A 25712-nucleotide genomic window follows, 5' to 3' on the forward strand; every position below is an offset into this window, starting at 1 on the left:
GGAATGCGACAAAAAAATAAATAATCCATGGATTCAAGGCTTCATAGGGTGTGCAATTGATAGAAAATAAGTAATTTTTTGGGCGCGCTCCCACCGCACTTTTATTTTACCTCTGGGGCAGAATCTGCCAATGCATTGTCAATGTAAATGCGTGGATTCACACAAGAGCGGATATTTCCGCCTGTCGCGCAGACCTTGCGTTTATCTGCTCTACACGATTTGTCCATTGAAGCAGAAAACCGCTGGAGGCAGGAGCTGATTTTCCTCCTCTGTCCAATCGGGTGAGTCGAAGGCGGACCGTCCCAAGACTCAGGAAGCACCATGGTGCTCAAGGCAGCAGGCGGTGCGGGCTACGGGGAGGGTCCTGAAAGTGAGTGACAGGCGCGTCACTCCCGTTTTTTTTAATCCGCTGGCTGCAAAAAACTGTGGCCGCGCATAACCTGCGTTTAACGCTAGCCGACCATGTTTTGGTGGGAGCGCGCCCTTAAGTAAAAGTATCAATACTGTCCGGAATTCAAAATTCAACGCATCGCGATGCGTTGTGAACTTGTAGATCTGCTATTTTCAAATAGCGTAGGTAAAAAATAGGGCTAATGTAGGTTTTTTAACGTAATAATTTATATCTGCAAAGTAACTAGTAACTAAACTTTTCAAGTAATAGAGTACAGAAGTCCTGACGTCACTCGTTCATCCTCTGGTCCGTAAAGTAATGTCTCTATGGAGAATAACATTGGGTCATCTCATATAAGAATTGTGGTCCAAAAATAAACAAACTGTCTCTGCGATATTGTCAGGGAGGAGGCTCTGTATCGTTTATGATAGTCAGTCACTCATATTTAATACAGTCTATTTCTGGCGAAAATTTTACTAATTCGGCGGAAGTAACATTATCGTTTTCTCACCGTCAGTTAATGCTTCATATCCATATGAGTCAAATCGCCGGGATCATTTGTTTATTTTTGGAACACAGTTGGGAATTCAGAATGGGGGTGGAAAACCGCGAACCAGGTAGGATGCGTAAATTACATCAGACTTCGGTGCTCTATTGTAGTGGAGTAAAGACAATTGGAAATACTCCAGTAAAGTAAAAGTACCTCCACCAAAATTGTACTTAGGTACAGTACTTTTACACCACTGTGTGAGTGTGTGTGTGTGTGTGTGTGTCAGTGTGTGTGTGTGTGTGTGTGTGTGTGTGTGTGTAAGTGAGATACATGATTATATTGGGAATTGAGATGCATGATTATATTATTCTGTGAACTGTGGTTAAAGCGTGGCAAATAATATACATTTACTGAAGCTGTGAAAAACATTATACTGTTGTTAATATGAGATTTGATGTATATGATAGATGTGATTATTTTGATACAAGAGAGTGGTTTCTGTATACTGTTTACCAGTAAGAGTGAGAGTATTGACTGTTGCTATCTTATGCAAATTGCTATCTTATGCAAATAAGAAGATGCACCTTATTGATATTATTGATATTGTGATATGCTGTGTTCAGATTAGGACCAGAGTTTGCAACCAGTGGAAGTGTTGCTCTAATGTGCCTTTGTCTGTATGTTTACAGAGAGAAATAAATCACCACCTAAATTCCTGCACACTGGAAAATGATTATTTCTATCCAAGTGTGTAACGTGTGTGTGTGTGTGTGTGTGTGCGCGCGCGCGCGTGTGTCTTCAGCCGTAATATGAAGACTCACCTCTTCAGACTCCACCTTAGCCCGTAGCACTTGACCTAGCCTTAAAGACCTTGCAGTCGTATGCAAAGGCTATAGAAGGCTAATATAATTTAGATAGCATGTTATGTAGACAGATGCCAGGTCATCTGTAGACCTGGCATCCTATAGTGTGTATAGTTTCAATGTACATATTTTAGATTGTTTTACATTATACTGTTTAGACTAATTATAGGGTCTTGGTTTACCTATGACCCTAGATCACTATGCCTATGCATTTGATGTATTACCTCGTGTTCGTACTCTCTCAATTCTGTTCAATTCAAATCAACATGTCTCCCTCCCTCCCGGAATTCAATTCGATTTCTCCCTCTCTCTCTCTCTCTCTCTCCAGGTAATGACAACACCTACTATGACCTGGCCCAGAACCTGCATCAGAGGATCGTGGACATGAAGATCAAGATTGACAGACAGCTGAGGACTCTGGGGGCGATGAAAGACCAGTGTCAAGGACCAGGTCATTCAGATGCAAAGGCTGGAGGTACAACTAAAATGTGGGGGGAAAAAACGGCACACATGAGAAAACACAACTCAGTGACAAACATAATAGTTGTGTTCAGTACATGTACGCAAGTACTTTTACTGAAGCACACCCAGTTAAGAAGTGACAGGTCAGTAGACCTCAAGACCCTTGTAGACTAGAGTCATTGGGAGGTAGAAGCTCTGATATGTACATGGGTGCCAACCCATTTAAAGACTTGAAAAAAACATTAAAATCTTAAACTGAATCCTGTAACGAACAGGGAGCCAGTGGACACTCCTGGAGGGTGGAGGCCCCCCACATTGAAAACCAAATTGTAAAGGTCCTTACACACCGGCGAATATGCGAATATATGTTACAGGACGATTGAATAACCAGGACGATTGAAGAAGGAGCGCTTGTTTTCAGGCAATTCTGTAAAACCAACGCTAGAGGGCAATGCAAGCCAGACTAGAGGGAGGGTGTGTGTGTGTGTGTGTGTGTGTGTGTGTGTGTGTGTGTGTGTGTGTGTGTGTGTGTGTGTGCGTGTGCGTGCACGTTTGTGCGCACGCGCACACGCATGCACACACATGCGCACGCATGCACACACATGCGCGCCCGTGCACACACGCATTGTTTTAGTTTCTCCCTGAGACACACACACACACACACACACACACACACACACACACACACACACACACACACACACACACACACACACACACACACACACACACACAGTGATCCATGAAAAGAACTATTCTGTCCCTATCGGTTTACAACTCGGACGGCGCTGTGTCGACTATCAGAGCATCGGCCGGTCAGCGCGGGCACTCGCGCCTGGAGGCGCGAGGGCGCGCCTCCTCGGCCTCAAGCTCTGCTGAGTCGGCGCGCCTCCGTCATGGACAATAACTATTATCACGTGCGTGTGAGCGCGTGTTCAGTGTTCCCCTAGCGTAGCTTCCTGGTTGCTACGTGGGGGGGAACAACAACAGACAGGTCCGCGTCGCATCAAAGCCCCGCCTCGCCCCGAAGCCCCGTGCCTAAAAACGAGCGATCTGTCTTCAATCGTCCTGGTTATTCAATCGTCCTGTGACATATATACGCAAAATTCGGACTCGTTCCGAATAATTAAAAGACGCTTTTTCGCTTCGCAAAACTGATGTGGACGCTTTGCAAAAAAATGTATTTATTCGCATGAAGAATTCGCCCCGGTGTGTAGGGACCTTAAGCCATCAGACCAAAACATCTGCCATCAGTCGGGCTCCAATCATAACAGTTCTACCCTTCAGAGATTGGTACCTCCACCGCCTACTGTTAATAATAATAACAATAACAATTAACAATAATAATAATAATAATGGCATTTCAATGTCTTGTTTCTAATTTCTCCATGTGTCTTTCCATTGCATTTTCAATTATGTCTAACAACATCTACTCCCACCAACACTTTTTTCATCTCTCCAACACTGACATCTGCTGGAGATACTTTTAGTGGGGATAAAAAGTTGCTGACAAGAAACCATTGACAAAACTAGTTGTAAATATAACTGAACAAAATGGTAATTTTAAATACTTTTATTAAGATAAAATACATCTTACAAGGTACAAAATTATACAAATAGGTTATCTGTAAGGACAATGCTGTAGGTTGCAGTTTTAAGAAAACCATAAAAGTTTAAAATAAAAGTCTCAGTCTCCAATAGTTGATATTGGTATTTGATTGTACCCACAGAACCGATAGCAACATTCCCACTTAAAGCTACAAACCTTACTTTAATGGGTAAAACATTTGAACCAATCTATATGGTATAGTATGTTACAATATAACTAGTACATGTGCAGTGGTTGGAGGTGTTCCCTTCTCTTCCATTGAGACATTTGGACCCTGGTGTTGGGTAGGACACCGACTGGTTACACAAGTAGCGCTGCCTGAAGGTCATAAGTGCAGTATCTCCCCTGGAATGCCTTCTTAGAAGAACAGCAGGATTTGTCTCTCGTGCGGGAGACCTAGGTTCAAATCCTGGGTAGTACATTAAAGTTACACATTGCAGCTTTAATACCAAATGTTCTCCCGTATAGAACCACGGTATGCCTTCTATCAATGGCACCACTTTGTGCTCACCTATTGCTTCTGTTCTATTTTCTTTAGTTTTTTTATTAGAGTAAGAACCATCACACATCTTTGGTTTGCAGGTAATACATTCACAATAGACACTTGAGTGGTTATTAATGTTATAGCAATGAATAGTTACGGACCATTTTAATAGTTTAGTGCTGTTTCCTGATGTTAGCACTATTTGTTCAGTGATGAACTCTCCAGCACCCCCAGTTTCATTGATTAGACCAATAATGCCATCTCAAGGTTTTACATGAAGCTGTTCCGAAGTTAAGTGAGGCTTTGTGAGAAGCACCACTGTCAATGGACAATCACTGTTCAAGTTCATTAGCCGTAGTAGGCGAACATTGGTCGAAAATAGGCGATCTACAAGTTCACAAGTCTCGCGTTGTGACCGTGAGCTTGCTGATTTGCCATTTGCCATTTTCAGCAAAGGCATTTGGTGTAGAGGGGGAAAAAAGGAGGGGGACCTAGTATAGGCCCCTGGGGGACACCGGTCAACAAAGTATGGTATATAATAAGGTAAAGTGGTTAAAGTAAATGAGTTATGCCTTGCCCCATAACCAATCTTATTACAAAGTTGCATGATGTTGCGTAAACTTACAGGTCTTTTTATGAGATGAAAAAGACCTGTCTGTCACCACGCCTAGTCGTGCGAAAAGTTAATTAGTTCTTCCTGTTTAATTAGTTCTTCATGGCGTTGCGTAACTCCTGTAAGTTCCAACGTTGCGCCTGGAACTTACAGGCATTTTTATGACATAAGCCACGCCTCCAGTCCAGACCCCCTTGGGTCAATCAGTGGCTATGTTTACGTGCAGAGAATTTCCTCAATCCTCAATTTATTTTATTTACCTGTGCCCTGAATGCATCAGTGTGTTGAAAGTACAGTATGTAGTCCTAACTTCTTCACGCGAGAAGTCCCGTTTAGCATTAACAATGAAAGGCTCCTGCCTCTCCTGTCAATTCTAAGTTATACTTGGTTTGCGCACAGGATATAGCTGATCTCCAAGCTCGCAACGTGTCGCGCTGTGACGCGTTGTGAGCTTGTAGAGCGGCTATTTTCGGTGCGCGACACATGATCGCAAAGCCTTAAATGCCATGTTCCCACAAGTTCATGTAATGCTACTGTATCTAATGTGGCTCATTATATCTGCCGAACGGCTGCGGCCGGGGAAGTACGAACTCTTGTAGAAAAAAGGGGAAACGCCTTGGAAAGTTGATGCAAAAACTGGCCAAATGTATGACTGACATGAAAAAGGCCGCAAAGATGTCCCAAAATCCTGAAGCCAGTCAATCATTGCAGAGGCATATAGTACATCACAAGTCTTCATAAATCTGACTGTTTATGATGTGACTGGCCTGTCTTTCTCCCAAGCGCCTCTCCGCTGGCCCTGCAAAAAAAAGAAAAACCTCCTCAGAGGTCCGCCGTCGTCCGATACATCTGCAGCGAGGTCACCTCCACGTCCTGCACCTTGGCGTTCTGGGGGCGTCCCGTGGGGCTGTAGCCAGCCGAGCGTCCCATGGGACTAAAGCCCATGGTGGTGCGTCCCGTCTGGCCGAAACCCGACGATCTGGCCGCGGCGGGGCGGTGCAAGTAGCGGGCCGACGTCACCAGGTTCCCGTAGCCCCCCGTGTGCGAGAAGGCGTAGCCGGAGCGCCGGGAGCTGGTGCGACGCAGGCGGGCACGTCGGGGCGGAGGAGGCGGCGTGGCTTTGGCCTGTCTGACTTTGAACATCACCTGGAATGTGGAGAGTTATGTGAGATATGCGTAAATATACAATTTGTAGCGCTCCCTTTTCGTACAAGAAAATAACCTCTCTTATATATGCAGGGCCACCATGTTGGCTCTTTTTCTGATTTTAATTTGTCTAAGGAGTTCACATTACTTATGTTTTTACATTCATGGAATGTTTTTTTTTTTCAAATTTAGAAAAAATAATTGAGAATAATTGTAGAAAAATACAGGACCCATAAAAATGGGTTCCGCTACCCAAAAATGGGTCCGGACCCCTGCTCTAGACCACCAGATGTGGTTCCAAATGGACCATGTACCTCCCATCACAATAATATTATTGTGATGATATTGAATTGCGTCGCTCAAACAAATATAGTTGTCGCACCCTATGTGAATGCACCTCAACAACAGGAAATGTACAGTCAAGACAATGTGGAAGTTCTTGAGTATCTATGTAATCCACGCGTGTAAAAATCTATTTGTTGCAGCTAAGGATTCAATTATATCAGCAATAAGAGAAGTTTACAGTTGATCGATATTTGCATTTGGCAAAAGGAGTAGTGTAGCGAGAGAAGTGCTGAGACTACAATTGGGCGCTCCGAAAAGTCCCAACCTTGAATTCTTAATGAGATGGTCAATGTGTCCACACATTGGAAGAAAACAAAAGCAAAAACCTGATATTGTCTCTGTCGGGTGGAAACCATACGTCCAAAACAGTATAACTTTTTTAATTCATTTACAAAAAAACACAAAAAGTTAAAATATGGAGGTTTCTGCCCGACAGCAACAATATACCAAATGATTATCTAAGGGCGAATAGGCCTGTGGCACTGCATCTTTCTGTATGTATTACCTGACAGTGTCAGTTTAATAATCATTTCTGTCTATTCATGTTGAACAGGTTGTTGCTGTGCTCTCTGTCTGCATGTAAATCGCGCGTTTTCTAACAAATGGATATTATAATAACATAATATAATATTTATATAAGTAAATAAAGTATCCATGCTGTGATTGGCCAAAGGCCACACCTTGTCGTTGATGGTGGGACAGAGCTGGATCAACAGGAAGCGGTAGGTGACCACAGGAAGTATACACAGGATGGAGGTCAGGAGGATGGTCAGCCACATGTTGGGCTGGTTCAGAGAGTTCCTGGCTGTACCTGGAAGCACACACACACGCACACATACACACACGCACACACGCACGCACACATACGCACATGTTTACTTAGCAGACTTTTGGAAAATGTACATTGACGTACAGTACATTCATTCTGCATCTCCTAAACTTAACCCGAAAACCTAACCCTTAACTTAACCCAATGAAATTCAGTAAAAAGTTAATTTGGGTACATCAACATTGTCCCCATTCAGACAACAGTCCTAATATAGGCCATATTTGGGGGAAATGATGTCCCCAAATATGGCCTAGGTCAGTAATCCACACGCACGTACAGCAATTCTTGGAAATGGATTCCATGAAGATGCAGCACATTAGAAATACACCAGTTGCCTTCAGCACTTAACTCATTCAGTGCCAAACTTATTTCTGGCTTTATCACCCCCAAGGCCAAAAATACATTGTAAAAAAAAAAGTGCTTAGGAGCCGAGATACAGCCTTTTTCAGTAAGAAGTTAAACAAGAAGTGAATGGAGCAGCAAATCTTCAAATCATGATATCTTGGGTTCTGAACATTGTTTTTTAAAACGTGACGTCGGCGATGTCAATGGCACTGAATGAATTAAGTCAATTAAGTTTTATACTTCTGTCACTTGAAAATAGTGAGTATAGCTGATATTTTTTCTTATTTATTTGCAACCATTTTCAAAATAGGGATGCTAGTGGTTAGTATAGAGTAAAAGCTCCTCACTCACCTATGAAGGGGAAGGACGAGGGGACGATGAGGTACATGCCATTGCTGTACATGGTGAAGGTGACAGCGAAGTACATGGCCAGACTGCCCACCACGAAGAACGTGTTGACCGCCGTCCAGTACGCCATGTCCAAACCCAACTACACGCCCAGGATGAGGTGAGACAGGACCGAAACGGATAAGCATTATTCACCATGCACGACTTTCTATCGACGGGATTAGACTTGTTTTCATTGATTTTATTACTGTTGCTATGGTCTTTTTATGCTTCCACCGTGACAGCCGTGGCCGGAGGCATTATGTTTCCGCGATGTCTGCATGTACGTACACATCGTTGCTGTCGGGCAGAAACCTCTTATCTCCAAATTTGAACTTTTTGTGTTTTTTTGTACATTAACAACCTATACTTGATAATGCAACTACCGCGTCACACAAAAGTCTCAAAAGTAGCAGATTTACAAGCTCGAAACACGGCTCGAAACGTGGCTCGAAACGCGGCTCGAAGCGACGCGTTTCGAGCTTGTAGATCTGCTGCTCTTGCTATTTTTGAATTTGCATCCTGAAAAATAACTTTTTTGGAGGTTTCCACCCGACAGAGACTACATGTACATAATGTACGTGATTCCATCCCAAACCTTACTTATAGAGGTCAACCTATACTACCCAAAAGAACGGATCTCTGTCAGCAAGCGATTTTCACTTCCTAAAAAGTGGATACCTGAGAATCCATGTGACTGGGAAACAGTGACATCTGGTGGATAGTACAGCGGGTTAATAATTTAACATTAATTTTCAGAAGGGGAGGGAAGTCAGATTTGACCTCTGAGGACCGTGAGAGGTCAATTCCAAAATGGCCGCTAGTCCAACTTAAGTTTGGAACCAAACACAGTAGAAAAATGTTTAAAGTATAATTTCCAACTAAATAGGGGATGCCTTTTCATTGGGTGATACTTTCGAGATCACCAGATTTCAAGGAAAAAATGTGCCCACAAAAAAAAAAAAAAAGATTTCCTCAGAGTCAACAAATGGCAGTGGAACAGACACTGGTCTATTATATAAGCGACACCTACAATGACACACCTGATGGGGTTCAGACAATTCTGTGACAATCATGCTTGTTAGGTAGAGAGCAATCAAGGGGCCTTTTCAATCCAATAACATGGCTGCCATAGGATTGTCTGATCCCCATCAGGTGTGTCATTGTTGGTGTCGCCTATAAGAGACCAGAGTTTCTTACACTGCCATGTGTTGATTCTGAGGAAGGCCAACAGTACGAAACGTTACTCAAATACTAAATCGCTACATAAAGAGCCAGAGTGGGCAACGCTTTCCTAAGTTTGTTCCTGGGTGCAACACATCCTGACACCCAAACTGCAAACTGCAGTCCAAACGGGTGTTATTCCCTTCTCCTGTCGTCTCCTGGCAATTTCATCGCAACTATGTCAAAGCGTCACAACCTGAACGACCCTACCCAGTGCTTTACATCCAAGCAATCCAAGCCACCCACTACTACTAACTGGGACATGTGTGTCCTCTGTCAAAAAGTAACAGATGAACCATTACAGTGTCCACTAAGACATTCCTCTAGCAGAGGGCAAGGAACTTTATGCAACCAATGGGAGTGGAGTCCTCTGTTCTCCTACTGATTCAAACTTGGCCTGCCTTGCCCCATGTTCGCAAGAGGAGGCTGACACTCGTCTGCTTCTGCATGTGGCAGATGCTGTGCAAAAGGGGTGTAAGAAGGTGACTAGACGTACGGTTGATACTGATGTGGTAGTACTGGCTGTGGCTTCATTCAGTAAGATAGGTCCTGATGAGCTGTGGGTTGCCTTTGGTGTTGGATCAAGCTTTCGGTACATAGCTGTTTATGAAATGGTTGCCACAATGACTCCAACACAGCGTCTGACTCTCCCAGTCTTTCACGCTTTCACCGGGTGTGACACTGTATCTGCGTTCGCTGGCAGAGGAAAGAAGACAGACTGGGAAACTTGGAAGTCATTCACAGAGGTGAATGAGGCTTTCAGTGAACTCCTACACATGCCAAGTGAGGTCAGTGAAGGATCAATGTTCCTGCTAGAGCGATTTGTGGTGCTCATGTATGACCGAACCAGTGAGTGCACAGAAGTGAATGATGCCAGGAAACAGCTCTTCACAGAGAAGTCAAGAACACTAGACAGCATTCTTCCAACCCAGGCAGCACTCAAGCAACACATCAAGCGCACTTGCGACCAGGCAAACTGTTGGAACCAGGCATTGGTACTGGAACCAGAGATGCCAGAGCCATCTGAATGGGGCTGGACAAAAGAAACAACTGGGTGGCAACCATTTTGGACCACTCTCTCTGAAGCATCCAAATCGTGGCATGAATTAATCCGCTGTCGCTGCACCAAAGGGTATACTGGACGATGCAAGTGTGCCAAAGCTGCACTCAAATGTATTGCACTGTGCCTCTGTTCTGGAGACTGTTAAGTTGTTGTTTTTTTGTCTTGTTTTTCTCTTTCTGTACGCAAGATGTGACAATAAGCCTTGAACCTTGAGTCATTTACTATTAATTTATTAATATAGACTACCACCATGGGTTTATTCTGTTTATTTGTTTTGTATTATTCACATTGTCACAAAATGGAAGAACAGTTTCACTATATTGCAGTATAACCCAGTGTCCAAGCTAAAATATACTTATTACTATGTAATTTGACCTTGACCTTGATTTAATGTATGTCCTTGGGTTCTAGCAATCTCCAAAGTATCATCAAATGAATGGGCAACCCCAACTTAGTTGGAAAGAACGCCTTGAATGTTTTTTTTTAAGTATTTAGACATTCAGACCCTGTAAACGGGCGGCCATCTTGGATTTGACCCCTCAGAGGTCAAATTTGACTTCCCTCCCCTTCTGAAAATGTATGTTATATTATTTACTAATTATGCTGAAAGTTTCAGCCTTCTTACAAAAAGTGCACAATCATATTGCTATTCCGCTCTACTAGGACCTTTTTTTGCCATAACATACCTCAACCAAATGGTAGAAAGGGCTCAATCAGGTTGAGTTAAGTTCAGCAATGTTTTCAATGAGACTTAGTGACTTAAAATGTGCTCTACCAATTGGTTGCGCAGACTGTTAAAGGGTTAAGAGAACATGAGGCACAATTATGTTTTCTCATTCCTTTATTGATATTGTGACATTCCATTCAAACCAAGCAAATTAAAGTCAAAATCTAACATCTGAACTTCAAACCATTCATGATCAGGGGCTGCAGATCCCAGGGGGGAAGGAGGGGACATGTCTGACATGTTCCTCCAATAAAATATTTAGAAATAAATGATATAATTTAAAATATATATTTACAAGAAAGTGATTCCACTTTTGAAATCATTCTCCCATACAGTAAACACAATACTTTTTGAAGGGTTAGCTTTTGCCACCCGTGTGTTCTGATCATCAACTACTGCCAAATAAATGAATCCACAAGCTTCATCATCATCATCATCATCATCAACATCATCATCTTCATCACTTGTCCACAGAGCTGTTAACTAGTTCAATGAGTGAAGTGAGGGACAGCGAGTGCATTTTCCGGCAGCGGCTGCTGCCGGTGGCGGCGGCGGCGGCGCCGGCTGGAGCTGCCGGTGGCGTCAGCTTTGGGAGTGTGCTGCGTTTGTGTAACGCAGTCCCCACTAATATTATTTACGATTCTGTGCCTATCGGTACATAACTCGGACGCCGCTTAGTCGAATAGCAGACCATCGGCCGGTCGTCGCGGGCACTCGCGCCTGGAGGCGCTCGGGCGCGACTCCTTGGCCTCAAGGTCTGCTGATTCGGCGCGGCTCCGTCATGGTCCAAAACTATACTTTATCGGCGGAAAAAGAAGTTGACTGCCGCTCCTCCACCGGCAGTTCCGCGACTGCCGCTCCTCCACCGGCAGTTTCCGCGGCAGTTCCGCTGCTCCGCCGGCAGCTGACGCTCCACCGCCGGCAGTCACTGCCGGGAGCTGCCGCTCCTCCACCGGAAGTTCCGCGGACGTTCCGCGGCTGTTGCCGCTGCCGGAGAATGCACTCGCTCCTGTTCAGCCAATATGAACGGATAGAAACACAACAGTGGAGCTGAAAAAACGGAAATATAAATAATACTGACCAAGGAATATTTAAACTGTCAGAATTAGACACATATGTTGTTCTTTACTTTAGTAAAGTTTGCACGACCTTTCTGTTATTGTTGACTCTCATCATGTCACTGTCACACCCTGAGCGCTCATTCTCCTAATTAACATAATTACAATTAATAATTAAAACCTCATGGGACGATGGGACAGGATAGACTGAACGTATGGATCATGTATTACATTGAAGTTTATACATATAGGACACATTTAGGACACTTCACCATGTGTCCTTCAATTAGTGTTGAGTAATTAATTATTATTTATGAACTGACAGGAAGCCCTGTCCAGGTTTCTAAGCATTTTAGATATCGATCATTTACAGTAGATATTGATAATAAACGGAAGGTATTGATTACTGGATGTATTGATCATTAGTCAAATCAGGATCCAAAAATAAGAACTGAACTCTGTGTTGGTGATATTATTGATGAGAATGTTCCTTGTTTGTGCCCCCCCACCCCAAGTTGTAATGAGATCTGCTCCCCTGCTCATATGAATGATTACATATAACTCATTACTTAATATAAATGATTGCATGTCATCAGTGTTTCACATTAATGTCATAGACTGTGGCAGTCCACCATTGTCACCTCAGACCACCCTAGAGGACCAGGTCCACCCATCACCTCAGACCACCCTAGAGGGTTTAGGTCCACCCATCACCTCAGACCACCCTAGAGGACCAGGTCCACCCATCACCTCAGACCACCCTAGAGGACCAGGTCCACCCATAACCACCAGTAGTTCTCAACCAGTGGTCCGGGGACCACCAGTGGTCCTTGGAGGGGTACCAGGGGGTCCCCAGCTAAATTAGTTAACATAGCATCACAATCATTGAAACACTTAGCTTTGGCTATTCAAAAATAGCAGATATAAAAGCTCATAGCGCGGCAGCGCTCATGAGCTTGTAGATTTGCTATTTTTTTTTTTATCTTGAAAAAGTGTGCATATCTTTAAATGCATATATATTTTTTGAACTCAAATCTTTGCTTCTGGGGTCCCTGCACAAAACATTTTCAGATGGGGGTCCGCGGCCAAATGTATATCAATCTAGGGGTCCTTGGCATGAAAAAGCTTGAAAACCACTGCCCTAGACTAGAGGATCAGGTCCACCCATCACAGGGAAACAGTGATGTCATGATGATCGTAACACATTAATTATCACACATTACAAATGATTACATAATAAATGACTTATGGTCAATTATACAAAACCTTTTTCACAAACCTGGTTGACTGACTTCCATTCAGATGGATATTAATATTAATGTTATGAAAAACTCTGATTGTGTGTGTGTGATCATTTATTTAATGTTTCAATATAGTATAGAACTGAAACATTATGTTTGTGTTTTCTGACAACAGAAACTGTACAAAGTAATTTGATGAACCGCCCACACTAATTGGGACTCCCTCTTCCTTTGGTGTGGCGCCCAGGTGGCGCCTAAACCCTGACCTTTAACCTCACAGAAACTATGCCTATAAACTTAACCTTAACCTTAATCTCACCTCAAAACCACATCAACCTTTGCGAAACACCGGGAAAAGACAGTAATTATCGTTAGCCTTGGCTAGCCATTTAGCATTTTCAATTGTTTAAAGGACACATTAGTGAAAAAGGTTGATGATGTCATCATCGTGCTGCTGTTATGAGTATTTAAAAGCTGAATGGACACACATGTATTTCCTCCTCTCTTCACCAGGGAGCAGCGATGACTCTCTGCTTCTCTGAAAACACACCCAGGTGTTCTGTGAAAAGACAAAAAAACAATAAGAATCAGAATTTATTAACTGTATGACCATGTTAACAGAATAACCTTCCCTTATAATAGTAAATGAATCATTCCCAAATTATTACTAATGTGTCATTAATAACTTGTTAAATGTTATAATGTGTTAATGGTTAATGATTTAATGATTTCAAACTATGCTATAAATGGATAATAGATCGTGAACAAGTTATTAATAAACTACTTGAAAACCTAACCTCCCAGCACCGTCCCTGCAACTACAGTAAACATCAAAGTAGAAACAACTCAGTCCATTCAAACAACATTTGACCAATTATTTGTCAATAGTGTATCTTAGTAGGAAGGGCAGCTCAGTTGGTAGAACACTCTCCTTTGGACGACAAGGTTCTGTCTTTGATCCTGCTAGTGATGGAAGGATCAGTGTTTTAAAAGTACTGAATCATTGGGTACAGTTCACTGAAATGTTGTGTTCAACCAAGAGGACCCCCCCCCCCCCATCTGATCACATTGTCATCAGTGATACAACAAATCATTTGATTATTAAATGTGATTTTTAGATTCATTATCATAAAAAATTCAGCAGAAGACACATGATAATGTGAATTCACGCGACCGGGATGGTTTACCAGGCTAGTTGTTTCACTTCTTACACAAGCATGTTGTTTTGTGTGTGTTTTCTAGTTTTATACACTTTTATACATTAAAAAAAAGAAAAAGGTTCAGTAAAAAGAAAGAGGAAGTGAACCTGGGTGTGTGGGAGGAGTCTAAAGATCCTCATTGGTTGTCGGCACCAGAATACGACCTGATAGAAGAAGAAGAGAGACAGAAATACACATGACACACATGAATCCTATGTACTGTATTGTGTGTATTACTCCATCAAATGCATAAATGTACACAACACAATAACATAATAACACAACAACATTAGGGTTCAGTCATCAGAACTAATGTGAATATTTGACTCTTATTTAGGACTAAATGTAACACTGATGTATTAAAGCTAAATGTGACAACATAGAACACACTTTGACCTCTAGGTCGTCTAGAGAATGCACTTAAATGTACTTAAGACTTCTGGTGATTAGTAGCGTTGTTCCGTACCTATGTTGAATGCACTTATTGTAAGTCGCTTTGGATAAAAGTGTCTGCTAAATGACTGTAATGTAATGTAATGTCTAAACTGGTCAAAACCGGTTAAGGTTCTAAACCAATATAAACCAGTTTAGATTGTGGCTTTAAATGTTTGTTTGTTTGTTTGTTTGTTTGTTTGTTTGCATTTCTGTGAGGGTTCCACATGTCATGATTTCCTCTGTTGATCTGACCTAATTTCTTCCACTGTTAGTATAATAATTAATGAAACGTGTTATTTAAACATGTTAATTAAACATGTTAATTGAACATGCTAATCACCTCGTTTCTTCCACTGGAAGTAGATGAATCCAGACAGGAACAAGACCAGACCCAGAACCAGACCTGATGCTCCCATGGCCACCTTGTTCTTCACTGACTCTGGCATGGAGTCATCTGATAATACAAACATTATATCATATCATATCATATCATATCATATCATATCATATCATATCATATCATATCATATCATATCATATCATATCACATCATATCATATTATTACAGTAGATTAAAACATCTTGTTCTTAACAGACTCTGACATGGAGTCATCTGACAATAAGCTACAACAACCAAACACAATAAACAGACGACACAGTCATTGTGAGTCTGCTCAGTAATAATGAGTCCAACCCTATTGGTCCAGTCTATGAGGAGTTTGTCACCTGATGTGACATGTCCTTCTTAGAGCTAAATACATCCAAAACAAAGGATATGATGATAGATTTTAGAAAACATGAATCAACCTTTTACTATGATGATTATAAACCAGGCTGTGGAATGTGCAGAAAGTATCTTGGGACAGAGTCATAGACTCAGAACTGTGAGGCAGTTTGTAAAAAAGAACATCAGCGCTTGTTCTGTCTTGTTTTCACATTGATGAAACCATGATGACTCTTTGATCTGCTTTTATCAAATCAATCTGGTATTTTATCAGCTTTTATCAAATCAATCTGGTCTTTAAACTGCTTTTATCAAATCAATAAGCTCATAGCGCGACACCGAGTGCCGCGCTATGAGCTTGTAGATCTGCTATTTTTGAAAAATCTTGAACATTTGCGCAAATGTTTGAATATAATTTATAAATGTATTTTTTTAAACAACATTTTTAACTCAAACATTTTCTTCTGGGGGGGTACCTGGAACAACATATTTTGATGGGGATCAGCGGCCAAAAACATATCAATTTGGGGGTCCTTGACAAGAAAATGTTTTAGCACCACTGATTTTTTCAGAAAAATTAAGAAATATGTTGAGAGACATTTGACAGTTACAAATGTTTGCTTAAAAAATAGAAGTATTCAAAGATTTGCACTAATGTTCGCAATTTAAAAAAAATAGCAGATCTACAAGCTTTTATATCTGCTATTTTGACAGTAGATTAGCCTACACTAGATTACAGTAACTGACCCCAGTCCATCTTGATAGGCGCGGTCAGGCTGGGATGTTCCACCATGCATGTGATCTTCTCTCCTGATCTGTAACACACGCACACACACACACACACACACACACACACACACACACACACACACACACACACACACACACACACACACACACACACACACACACACACACACACACACACACACACACACACACACACACACACACACACACACACACACACGTAGTACCAGTAGAGGTGTCTATTAGTTGTGTATTTCTATGTATAGGTGTCTGTTAGGTGTATACCTGGGTGTGTACTCCAGGTAGGAGTGGTACTGGTAGTACCATTCTCCATCAGACAGCTCATCAGTAGAGGAGAGACCAGAGGTCAAAGGTTCTTGACCTATCCACCAGGTCACCAGGATCACTTTAGGATAGAAGTCGTAGCTGCTGCACCTCAGCATGTGAGTGTGTTCACCACGACGAGGGGGAGTCTCTGACTTCAGTCTCACTTTGGGCTCCACTCCTAAAAAAGATGATGATGATTATTATTATGATTATTTTTATTATTATATACCAGTCATAGGGAAATGTCATTATCATTAATAATTGTATATGATCCAAATGATCCAGAAAGCCGCAACACACTTGGTCTTCAAACAGCCAAAATGTTCACGTTTCCCGGCTCTCCCCCGTTCTCCTCTCCCTCCATTGGCTCCCAGTTGCTGCCCTCACAGAGTACAAAACACTGATGTTGGTCTACAAAGCAACCAAAGGTATCATGACACCCCCATATCTTCAAGCCTGATCCAACCCTAAAACCCCTCCAGCTCACTCTGAATCTTCTCTAAAACACCCTGGACAACGCTCCACACGTCCTAGACTCTTCACCCTTCTCTACACCCTGGACAACGCTCCACATGTGCCAGACTCTTCCCCCTTCTCTAAAACACCTTAGAAACGCTCCACACGTCTTAGACTCTTCTCCCTTCTGGCTCCCAAATGGTGGAACAAACTCCCCATTGCAGTTAGAAATGCAGACTCACTCCTGATCTACCACCATAATCTGAAGACTGTAGCACTAGACCTAGCCTTGATGACCTTGCAGGCTTATGCAAAGGTATTTTTGTTTGATATTATACTGTTTAGACTAATGATAGGTTCTTGGTTTACCTATGATCCTAGAAATCCTATTTCTATGCATTTGATGTAATACCTTGTGTTTTCCTTCCTTTCCAGATGTAAATCACTCTGGATTAAGAGCGTCTGATAAATGCCAACATTGCAATTGTAAGTGTCAATGTTTGGCCACCAGATGGCACCAGATAATAACATTTCATAGCGTACTGTAGATTCTACAATAGTCTACAGTGTTCTACAAAGTAGAATTCATTTATATAATGTAATTTAAACACATTAAATAATTCATAGTTACACAGTGCTTTACATAAACAACAATAAACCATTAAATATCATTTAATGAAAATAGTTCAAATGAACTAGAGTAGAGACAAACACAACGATACACAAAATCCTGTAGAATATTACTAAAGTGATTAAAAACATACAAAACAAACTAGTAAAGACAATAATTAAAGTATAAAATCAGGTGGTGAAATGAAGTGTATAGAGGTGTGTTTTAGCCTTCTTTTTAAAGTTAATTTAAAACATTAATCCTGGTGTCTCTGTTTTAGGCAGGTCATTATGTTTGGGTGAAAACTCTCAGAAATAGATCTATATGTTTCATTTATACTCGGTGTACGATGGTGACACCACATGTTGTGAGCTTGTAGATCTGCTATTTCCACTGTGTGACAGCGTGTTAGGATAGAGTATGAATCAGGCTTAAAGGAGTAGTTCACCCCAAAAATTACTTATTTTCTATCAATTACACCCTCTGAAGCATTGAATTCATGGAGATTTTTAAGTTTTTGTCTCATTCCTGAGACAATATTTGATGACCGGCGGTCTCTCCGGTAGGAGACTCAAAGAGTCTCCTTTGAGTCTCCTACCGGATACATTAGCATATTTCCGCCGGTAATCAAATTATTGTCTCAGGAATGAGACAAAAACTAAACAATCTCCATGAATTCAAGGCTTCATGGGGTGTGATTGATAGAAAATAAGTATTTTTTGGGGTGAACTACTCCTTTAAGTGTTTAAGAGGATCTGAAATGTTTCTCAGCAGATTAAGTAATGTTTTATAATCATTATCAGATCAATATTAACACCATTAATCATCTCTGAATAGAATCATGTGATTTCATGTTATAGTTTATGAGGTGATGAGTGTTGAGTGCTGCTCTGAGATCAGCTCACCTCTCTTGTTCAGAACATTGGAGTAGTAGATCTCAGTGTTGGGTTTGCAGGATGCCTCTGGTAGTGATCTCCTATAAGCCAGTTCTCCAGGATCTTTATTCCAGCGCTCTGCGTTCTTCACACCAAGCTCAGTGTATCCAACCCACTGATCTACTCTACTGTCCCACCTGAGGAACTCATCACCATCGAAATTATAGGACTGTATGTACTGTATGTCCTTCAGCTCACTGGAGTTAAACACACAGCGGGAAGCCCAATAGAACACATATCCATCTGGAAATAGACAATTAAAAATGTTATTAATGTTCAGTTTTATTATCATCTGTATAATATCAACACTAGGCTATAACAGCCCCTATCGGCTAAATATGTCACTACATAAAGTCTAAAATAGGTTCAGGCATCTTAGTAGCTTAAATACAATTACAAAGTAAACAAGGACTCTGTCTGTCTGTCTGTCTGTCTGTCTGTCTGTCTGTCTGTCTGTCTGTCTGTCTGTCTGTCTGTCAGACCCCATCATGTATATCCAAGATAACCCCTTCTTTTTATACCTAGGCTATTTGAAAATAGCAGATCTACAAGCTCATAGTGCGGCACCGAGTGCCGCGCTACGAGCTTGTAGATCTGCTATTTTCAAACATTTTAGTACTTTTACTTTTGGTACTTTAAGTACATTTGTTGCCAATACTTTTGCACTTTTACTCACGTCAATTTTGAATTCCTGACTTTTACTTGTAACAGAGTACTTCTAGATTGCAGCATTGATACGTTTACTTAAGTAAAACATTTGAGTACTTTTCCCACCACTGACTCTAGTCAGCAAACAAGGTAAATAGTCACATAAGTAGAGAGTAGAGAGAACAATGTAGAGCCTCAAAGAAACTATAGGATACCAGGTCAATCATTATAATCAGCTGAGTTATATTTAACAAATCAATGTCATTATTTATACTGTAATTAAAGACTGCATTGCAAACCTAAACGAAAACACTAAACTGTTGCTTTTGAAATTAAATAGCAATTTTTTATATAAACTCCAAATGTATCAAATAAATCATCATTCAATTCAAATAATTGAATGAGTGCATTGACTTCTGGGGGTCCCCAGATGATTAGCTTAATAGGTAACATTGTTTTCTCACTCAACAGTAAACAAACCAACATACAGTATAAGTGGATACAGAGTATCTGCACATTTATAAAGTGACAATTTAATGACTTTTAAGACCTTTTTAATAGCAAATTGGCCAAATTGTCAAATACAAAAGAAAGATGCAAACGTTGTGAGAATAACCGATCTACAAGCTCACACAAATATGATTATTTTGGGAGGTCCCCAGTTCAAATAGGATTATTTTGGGGAGTCCCCAGTTCAAATATGACAATGTTGGGGGGTCCCCAGTTCAAATAGGATTATTTTGGGGGGTCTCCAGTTCAAATAGGATTGTTTTGGGGGGCCCAACCAGTTGAGATAGGATAAATACCCGGTGCCGCGCTATGAGCTTTTTTTGTATTAATCAATAAATTAAACAAACATAACATAACATTAACAACACACTCTACCATCCTTCAGTGGTGGAAAAAGTACTCAAATGTTTTACTTAAGTAAAAGTATCAAAAATTGTAATATAGAGAAATACTTTGTTACAATTAAAAGTCCGGATTTCAAAATGTACTTGTAAAAGTTGTAAAAGTAAAAATACTCATTATACAAAATTTCCCATTTTAAGTTTTGAAATGTATACACATCTTTTGAAAATAGCAGATCTACAAGCTCACAATGCATCAAATCGTGATTAGTGACGCATTGTGAGCTTGTAGATCGGCTTTTCAAATGGCCCATAGGGCTGAAGTGGTTACTGTATGTTTTGTAATGATAATCAAAATCTACAAAGTAACCAGTAACTAAAGTTTTCAAATAATGGATTTGGAAATTGGAAATACTCGAGTAAAGTACAAATGCCTCAAAATTGTACTTAAGTACAGTACTTGAGTACATGTACTTAGTTACTCACCTCTGTAATTTAATTCATGAATCACAGGACCATTTTGATGGTAACTGTTGTATAATCGTATTATCTTGGATTTTCACATGATTCATGTCTTTTAATTGAAAATCCAAATAAATAAATTAAAGTGTATCAGATACGCTCAGTGGTCATGGGCCGCGGTAACACGCCGTCCCACCAGTCTTTTGAGCAGGAGCACGCACACGCACATGCATCGATTAAAACAACCCTTAAGTTCACACCTCAACAAAGGCTGCCGACTGCCGGGTGTCACACCAGGTGAATTAACATAGGAATGAGCCTAGATGCATATCAATTGTCCATTGTGTGACCTGTAGTGTAGGTGTTAAGCCACGTGCGTGTGACGTCTTTAAAATAGTGTCCCACCAGAGATAGATTCACCAAATCAACACTGGAAACGCTTCCTCAGACGGTTTTTGGATGGTATACGCTAATAAAAAAAAAAATCTGCACAGTATACTACGTATATAGTGTAACACGGTCACACCAAGTTGTACCATCTACACCTCACCTACAGCTCAGGCTGTACAGAATGCATAGATTTGTAAAAATATATATATATATAATAAAGCACATTGAGCACATATTCATGTTTACTAGAAATACATATTATTTAGAAAATATTTCACCATAAATGCTTAATATAAATGTTTAAACATTTTCATTAATGTTAAATATATTCAACCGTTTTAGTTAATAACTATTGTGTTCATAGTATTCATGTACCTTTCACTGGTGGTTTCTTCAAGGCAGTGCGAATGGTGTCCAGGTTGGCTTTGCAGAACGCCTGATTATTCAAAGCTGCTTCATAAGCTGCTGGGACGGTGATTGGATCTACAAACGGAGGCTGAGGAAACACCGCCTTCCCTTTGTTGAAGTCTGCGTACGCCATCACTTCACCATCCAGTGCAAGCATCCACTCTTTATAAGAGTCTTTAACTGTGTCTGAACAGCCAATGACAGAAATCCCCTCATGGAACACTGGAAATAAAACAAAGGTGACATTAAATTCAACAACAAACTTCTTCACAGTGACAATAACACATCATAAACAATCATGTTTGCAGTGGTGTTTGTCACAACAACAGTTCCTAACATCTGTTTATGTATTTGAACCATCATTCAAGATCCAATACTGTATATGCAGGCAGTAAGAGGAGTGTGTGTGTGTGTGCGTGTGCGTGTGCGTGTGCGTGTGCGTGTGCGTGCGTGCGCGCGTGTGTGTGTGTGTGTGTCATTTGTTTATATTGTGCATTGTTCATATTTGTTTTTATATACTAGCAGTAGATATAAATGTATATATTATATAATAACATAAATATAATGTACTTACTTCCTGGGATCGCTTTGACATGAAGTACAGAGGAGAGGATGAGGAGGGTGGCTGTAATCTTCATCATCACTGATCAAAACTGAACTGAATTTAATAGATGAGAATAAACAGATGAGAATAAACAGATGAGAATAAACAGATGAGAATAAACAGATCAGAATAAACAGATGAGAATAAACAGATCAGAATAAACAGATGAGAATAAACAGATCAGAATAAACAGATGAGAATAAACAGATCAGAATAAACAGATGAGAATAAACAGATGAGAATAAACAGATGAGAATAAACAGATCAGAATAAACAGACCAGAATAAACAGATCAGAATAAACAGATGAGACTAAACAGATGAGAATAAACAGATGAGAATAAACAGATCAGAATAAACAGACCAGAAAAAAACAGATCAGAATAAACAGATCAGAATAAACAGATGTTTACTGAAAGAGAAGTTCTGGTGTCTGAAAGAAAATGAAGGAGGCTCGTTCTGTAGTTTAGAAGAATCAGCCAATCAGATTAAAGATATGATGTTACATCATCTGTTTCCAAGAAGACGACAGTCTGGATTATTGCACATACTGTATCATGAACAGTATATAGCTGCTGCTGATGCACCTTATGTCTCCTCATGTAAATACTGTACCATGCATCTTATGTCTCCTCGTGTACATACTGTACCTTATGCCCCTTATGTCTCCTCATGTACACGCTGTACCTTATACACCTTATGTCTAACCTCATGTACATAAGTATGCATATTTCTTTGTTTAATTCATATTTTATTCTCTCCTGCCTCTCTCCTGCCCCCCCCCCCCCTGTCTTTTTTTCTTTCTCTTTCTGAAAATAACTAAAATCGTCACCTTGCTAAACTAATGGCCTAAGTAATTTTTTGAGGAAAATGATATTTTTGCCTAAGTCAGCTCCTCATGACACTGGCCACATCTGGTAAAATCGCCCATCTCTTAATTGAAAAGGATCATGCTGTTCACTCCCCTTTTAGTATAATGGTCTAACTCCCTAGTGTGACTTAGGCCAAAATAGGCTTTTTTTTTGGCTTAAAGTTATACAATGCAGAATCCCAAATAACGATTTTTAGCAACCTCTGCTGGTCACTACCGTCACTGCATACAATTTCCGTAATCCTCGATTACCCAGAATTCCATTCGTTTTCACCGGAAGCCGGAAGCGTTTCAAAAAGCGATCTTTTAATTGTTTTATACTATCTACGGATCGTTTCTCTTAGCCAGTGGAGCATTAGTTACCATGAGCTGTGCTTTCTTTTTCTGTTCTTTTTCGATCTTCCAATCCTACATTATCTTAACATCAGCGTGAGGTTCCTTTTTGTTATAGCGCGGTAGTTCCTGGCCAAACAGGAAACCGTTGCGGTAGTTCCTGGGGACGTCGGCCACGACGTCATGACGTTGGCCAGGAACGTCATTTCCCCGGGAAAGTCCCCCCAGTCCACTTTCAATAGAAAATATATAAATAAAAGGCTTCCGGGGGTGAAATTCAGGGAGTGGGTGTTGTGAAACTTTTGCCACTCGCAAAAGATATACAATTTAACTTTAGTTTTGTTGAAAACGTTACCTAGTATTACTTTAAGTCACATGGTTTTGTGACTTAGGCCAAATTATTTACTGATTTAGGCAAATTTGTATTTATTTTTTTGGCGTAAGTCAGATTGAATCCTATTTAAACCTATTTAAATCTCTTATGTTACAAAGTGTTATTTCTATTTAAATAGTCATAATTTGTTATAAACATTTTGGGTGAAATGATTAAGAAATATCATATAGTTTTGTTTTGGATCAGTTTTTTTTTTCCTGCAAAACTTAAAAAAATGACATAGGCCATTAGTTTAGCAAGGCGACGAAATGATGGAGCTGCGCAAAAAAATAATTTCACCCACTTCTTTACACCTTTAACCTGTGATGATGTGACAATAAAGATGATACTGATTCTGTTGAAGAGAAACACAAGAAAGAAAGAAAGAAAGAAAGAAAGAAAGAAAGAAAGAAAGAAAGAAAGGGGGACGACTTGAATCAGTAAGTAAAATATCTGGTCACTTCAAAAGAGAAAACCCAAATAAAATGCTGGAGCACTCCACTGGTCTACTCTGCACATATGTATTATTATGCAGGGTGACAAGGGGGTGTGGTCTCTGAAAACCATATTCACACGGCGGCCATTTTGCTATTAAGTTAATGAAATGCCACCCTGTTTCTTCAATGCAAAATGCAAAAATGGCCACCACGTGAATATGGTCTATTATTTCCAATTCTATAGTGTAAAATAATAATAATAGAGTTCCATAGCTTTTATCTCCCCCCCCCTCCCCACCCCCCCCCCCCCCCCTCCGACAAAATCTTGCCCCCCCTACTGACAGAGGCTAAAATCTCTTGTCTGTGCGTGCGTGCGTGCGTGCGTGCGTGCGTGCGTGCGTGCGTGCGTGCGTGCGTGAGTGCGTGAGTGCGTGCGTGAGTGCGTGCGTGCGTGCGTGCGTGAGTGCGTGCGTGCGTGCGTGCGTGCGTGCGTGCGTGCATATGTGTATCTGTATGTGTACAGTATGTGTATGTGTGTGTGTGTGTGTGTGTGTGTGTGTGTGTGTGTGTGTGTCATTTGTTTGTATTGTGCATCGTTCATATTTGGTTTTATATAATAACAGTAGATATACATGTATATATTATATAATAACATAAATATAATGTACTTACTTCCTGGGATGCTTTGAAATGAAGTACAGAGGAGAGGATGAGGATGGAGGCTGTAATCTTTATCATCACTGATCAAAACTGAACTGAATTTAATAGATGGGAATAAACAGATCAGAATAAACAGAGGAGAATAAACAGATGTTTACTGAAAGAGAAGTTCTGGAGTCTGAAAGGGAATGAAGGAGGACTCGTTCTTTAGTTCAGAAGAATCAGCCAATCAGATTAAAGATATGATGTTACATCATCTGTTTCCAAGAAGACGACAGTCTGGATTATTGCACATATTGTGAACAGTATATAGCTGTTTACGCACATTATGTCTCCTCATGTACATGCTGTACCTTATGCACCTATGTCTAACCTCATGTACATACTGCACCTTATGCACCTTATGTTTCCTCATTTACATACTGTACCTTAAGCACCTTATGTCTCCTCATGTACATAGTGTACCTTATGCACCTTATGTCTAGCGTCATGTATATACTGTACCTTATGCACCTTATGTCTCCTCATGTACATATTGTACCTTATGCACCTTATGTCTAACCTCATATACATACTGTATGTACATATCTTTGTTTAATTCATCTTTTATTCTCTCCTTGCCCCTCCCCCGTCTTCTTTTCTTTCTCTTTCTGAAAATAACTAAAACGATGGAGCTGCACTACAAATAATTTCATCCAGTTCTTTACACCTTTAACCTGTGATGTGACAATAAAGATGATTCTGATTCTGTTGAAGAGAAACACAAGAAAGAAAGATGGAAAGAAAGAAAGAAAGAAAGAAAGAAAGAAAGAAAGAAAGAAAGAAAGAAAGAAAGAAAGAGGGACAACTTGAATCAGAAAGTAAAATATCTGATCACTTCAGAAGAGAAAACCCAAATAAAATGCTGGAGCACTCCACTGGTCTACTCTGCACGTATGTATTATTATGCAGGGTGACAAAGGG

The 25712-nt window shown here is 40.6% G+C and overlaps 2 protein-coding genes across 2 annotated transcripts; both read right to left on the minus strand.

The window, feature by feature from the left end:
- Nucleotides 1–5145: 5145 nt before the first annotated feature.
- On the minus strand, nucleotides 5146–8060 carry LOC308087956 (putative phospholipid-transporting ATPase IM). The gene is made up of 3 exons (XM_080432222.1): nucleotides 7929–8060; nucleotides 7084–7214; nucleotides 5146–6058 (listed from the first exon to the last, which is right to left on the minus strand). Exons 1-3 carry the CDS (start codon nucleotides 8053–8055, stop codon nucleotides 5735–5737), a joined length of 582 nt encoding a protein of 193 aa, XP_080288348.1. The 5' UTR covers nucleotides 8056–8060; the 3' UTR covers nucleotides 5146–5734.
- A 10579-nt stretch (nucleotides 8061–18639) lies between these two features.
- On the minus strand, nucleotides 18640–24891 carry LOC308088238 (H-2 class II histocompatibility antigen, E-Q beta chain-like; the record flags this gene model as incomplete). The annotated part of the gene is made up of 4 exons (XM_080432644.1): nucleotides 24762–24891; nucleotides 22047–22130; nucleotides 21440–21694; nucleotides 18640–18956 (listed from the first exon to the last, which is right to left on the minus strand). The coding sequence occupies exons 2-4, from the start codon at nucleotides 22111–22113 to the stop codon at nucleotides 18640–18642; spliced, it is 639 nt and encodes a 212-aa protein (XP_080288770.1). The 5' UTR covers nucleotides 22114–22130; nucleotides 24762–24891.
- Nucleotides 24892–25712: the final 821 nt, after the last annotated feature.

This window comes from Gymnoscopelus braueri (genome assembly GCF_963280865.1).
Source record: "Gymnoscopelus braueri genome assembly, chromosome: 7".
NCBI lineage: Eukaryota > Metazoa > Chordata > Actinopteri > Myctophiformes > Myctophidae > Gymnoscopelus > Gymnoscopelus braueri.

Coding starts and splice junctions, on each gene's coding strand:
- LOC308087956 (XM_080432222.1), bottom strand. CDS start 8,055: ATGGCGTACTGGACGGCGGTCAACACGTTCTTCGTGGTGGGCAGTCTG. Junction 7,215..7,928: donor CTCGTCCTTCCCCTTCATAG/GTGAGTGAGGAG, acceptor GTGTGCTTCCAG/GTACAGCCAGGAACTCTCTG. Junction 6,059..7,083: donor GTCCCACCATCAACGACAAG/GTGTGGCCTTTG, acceptor TCCACATTCCAG/GTGATGTTCAAAGTCAGACA.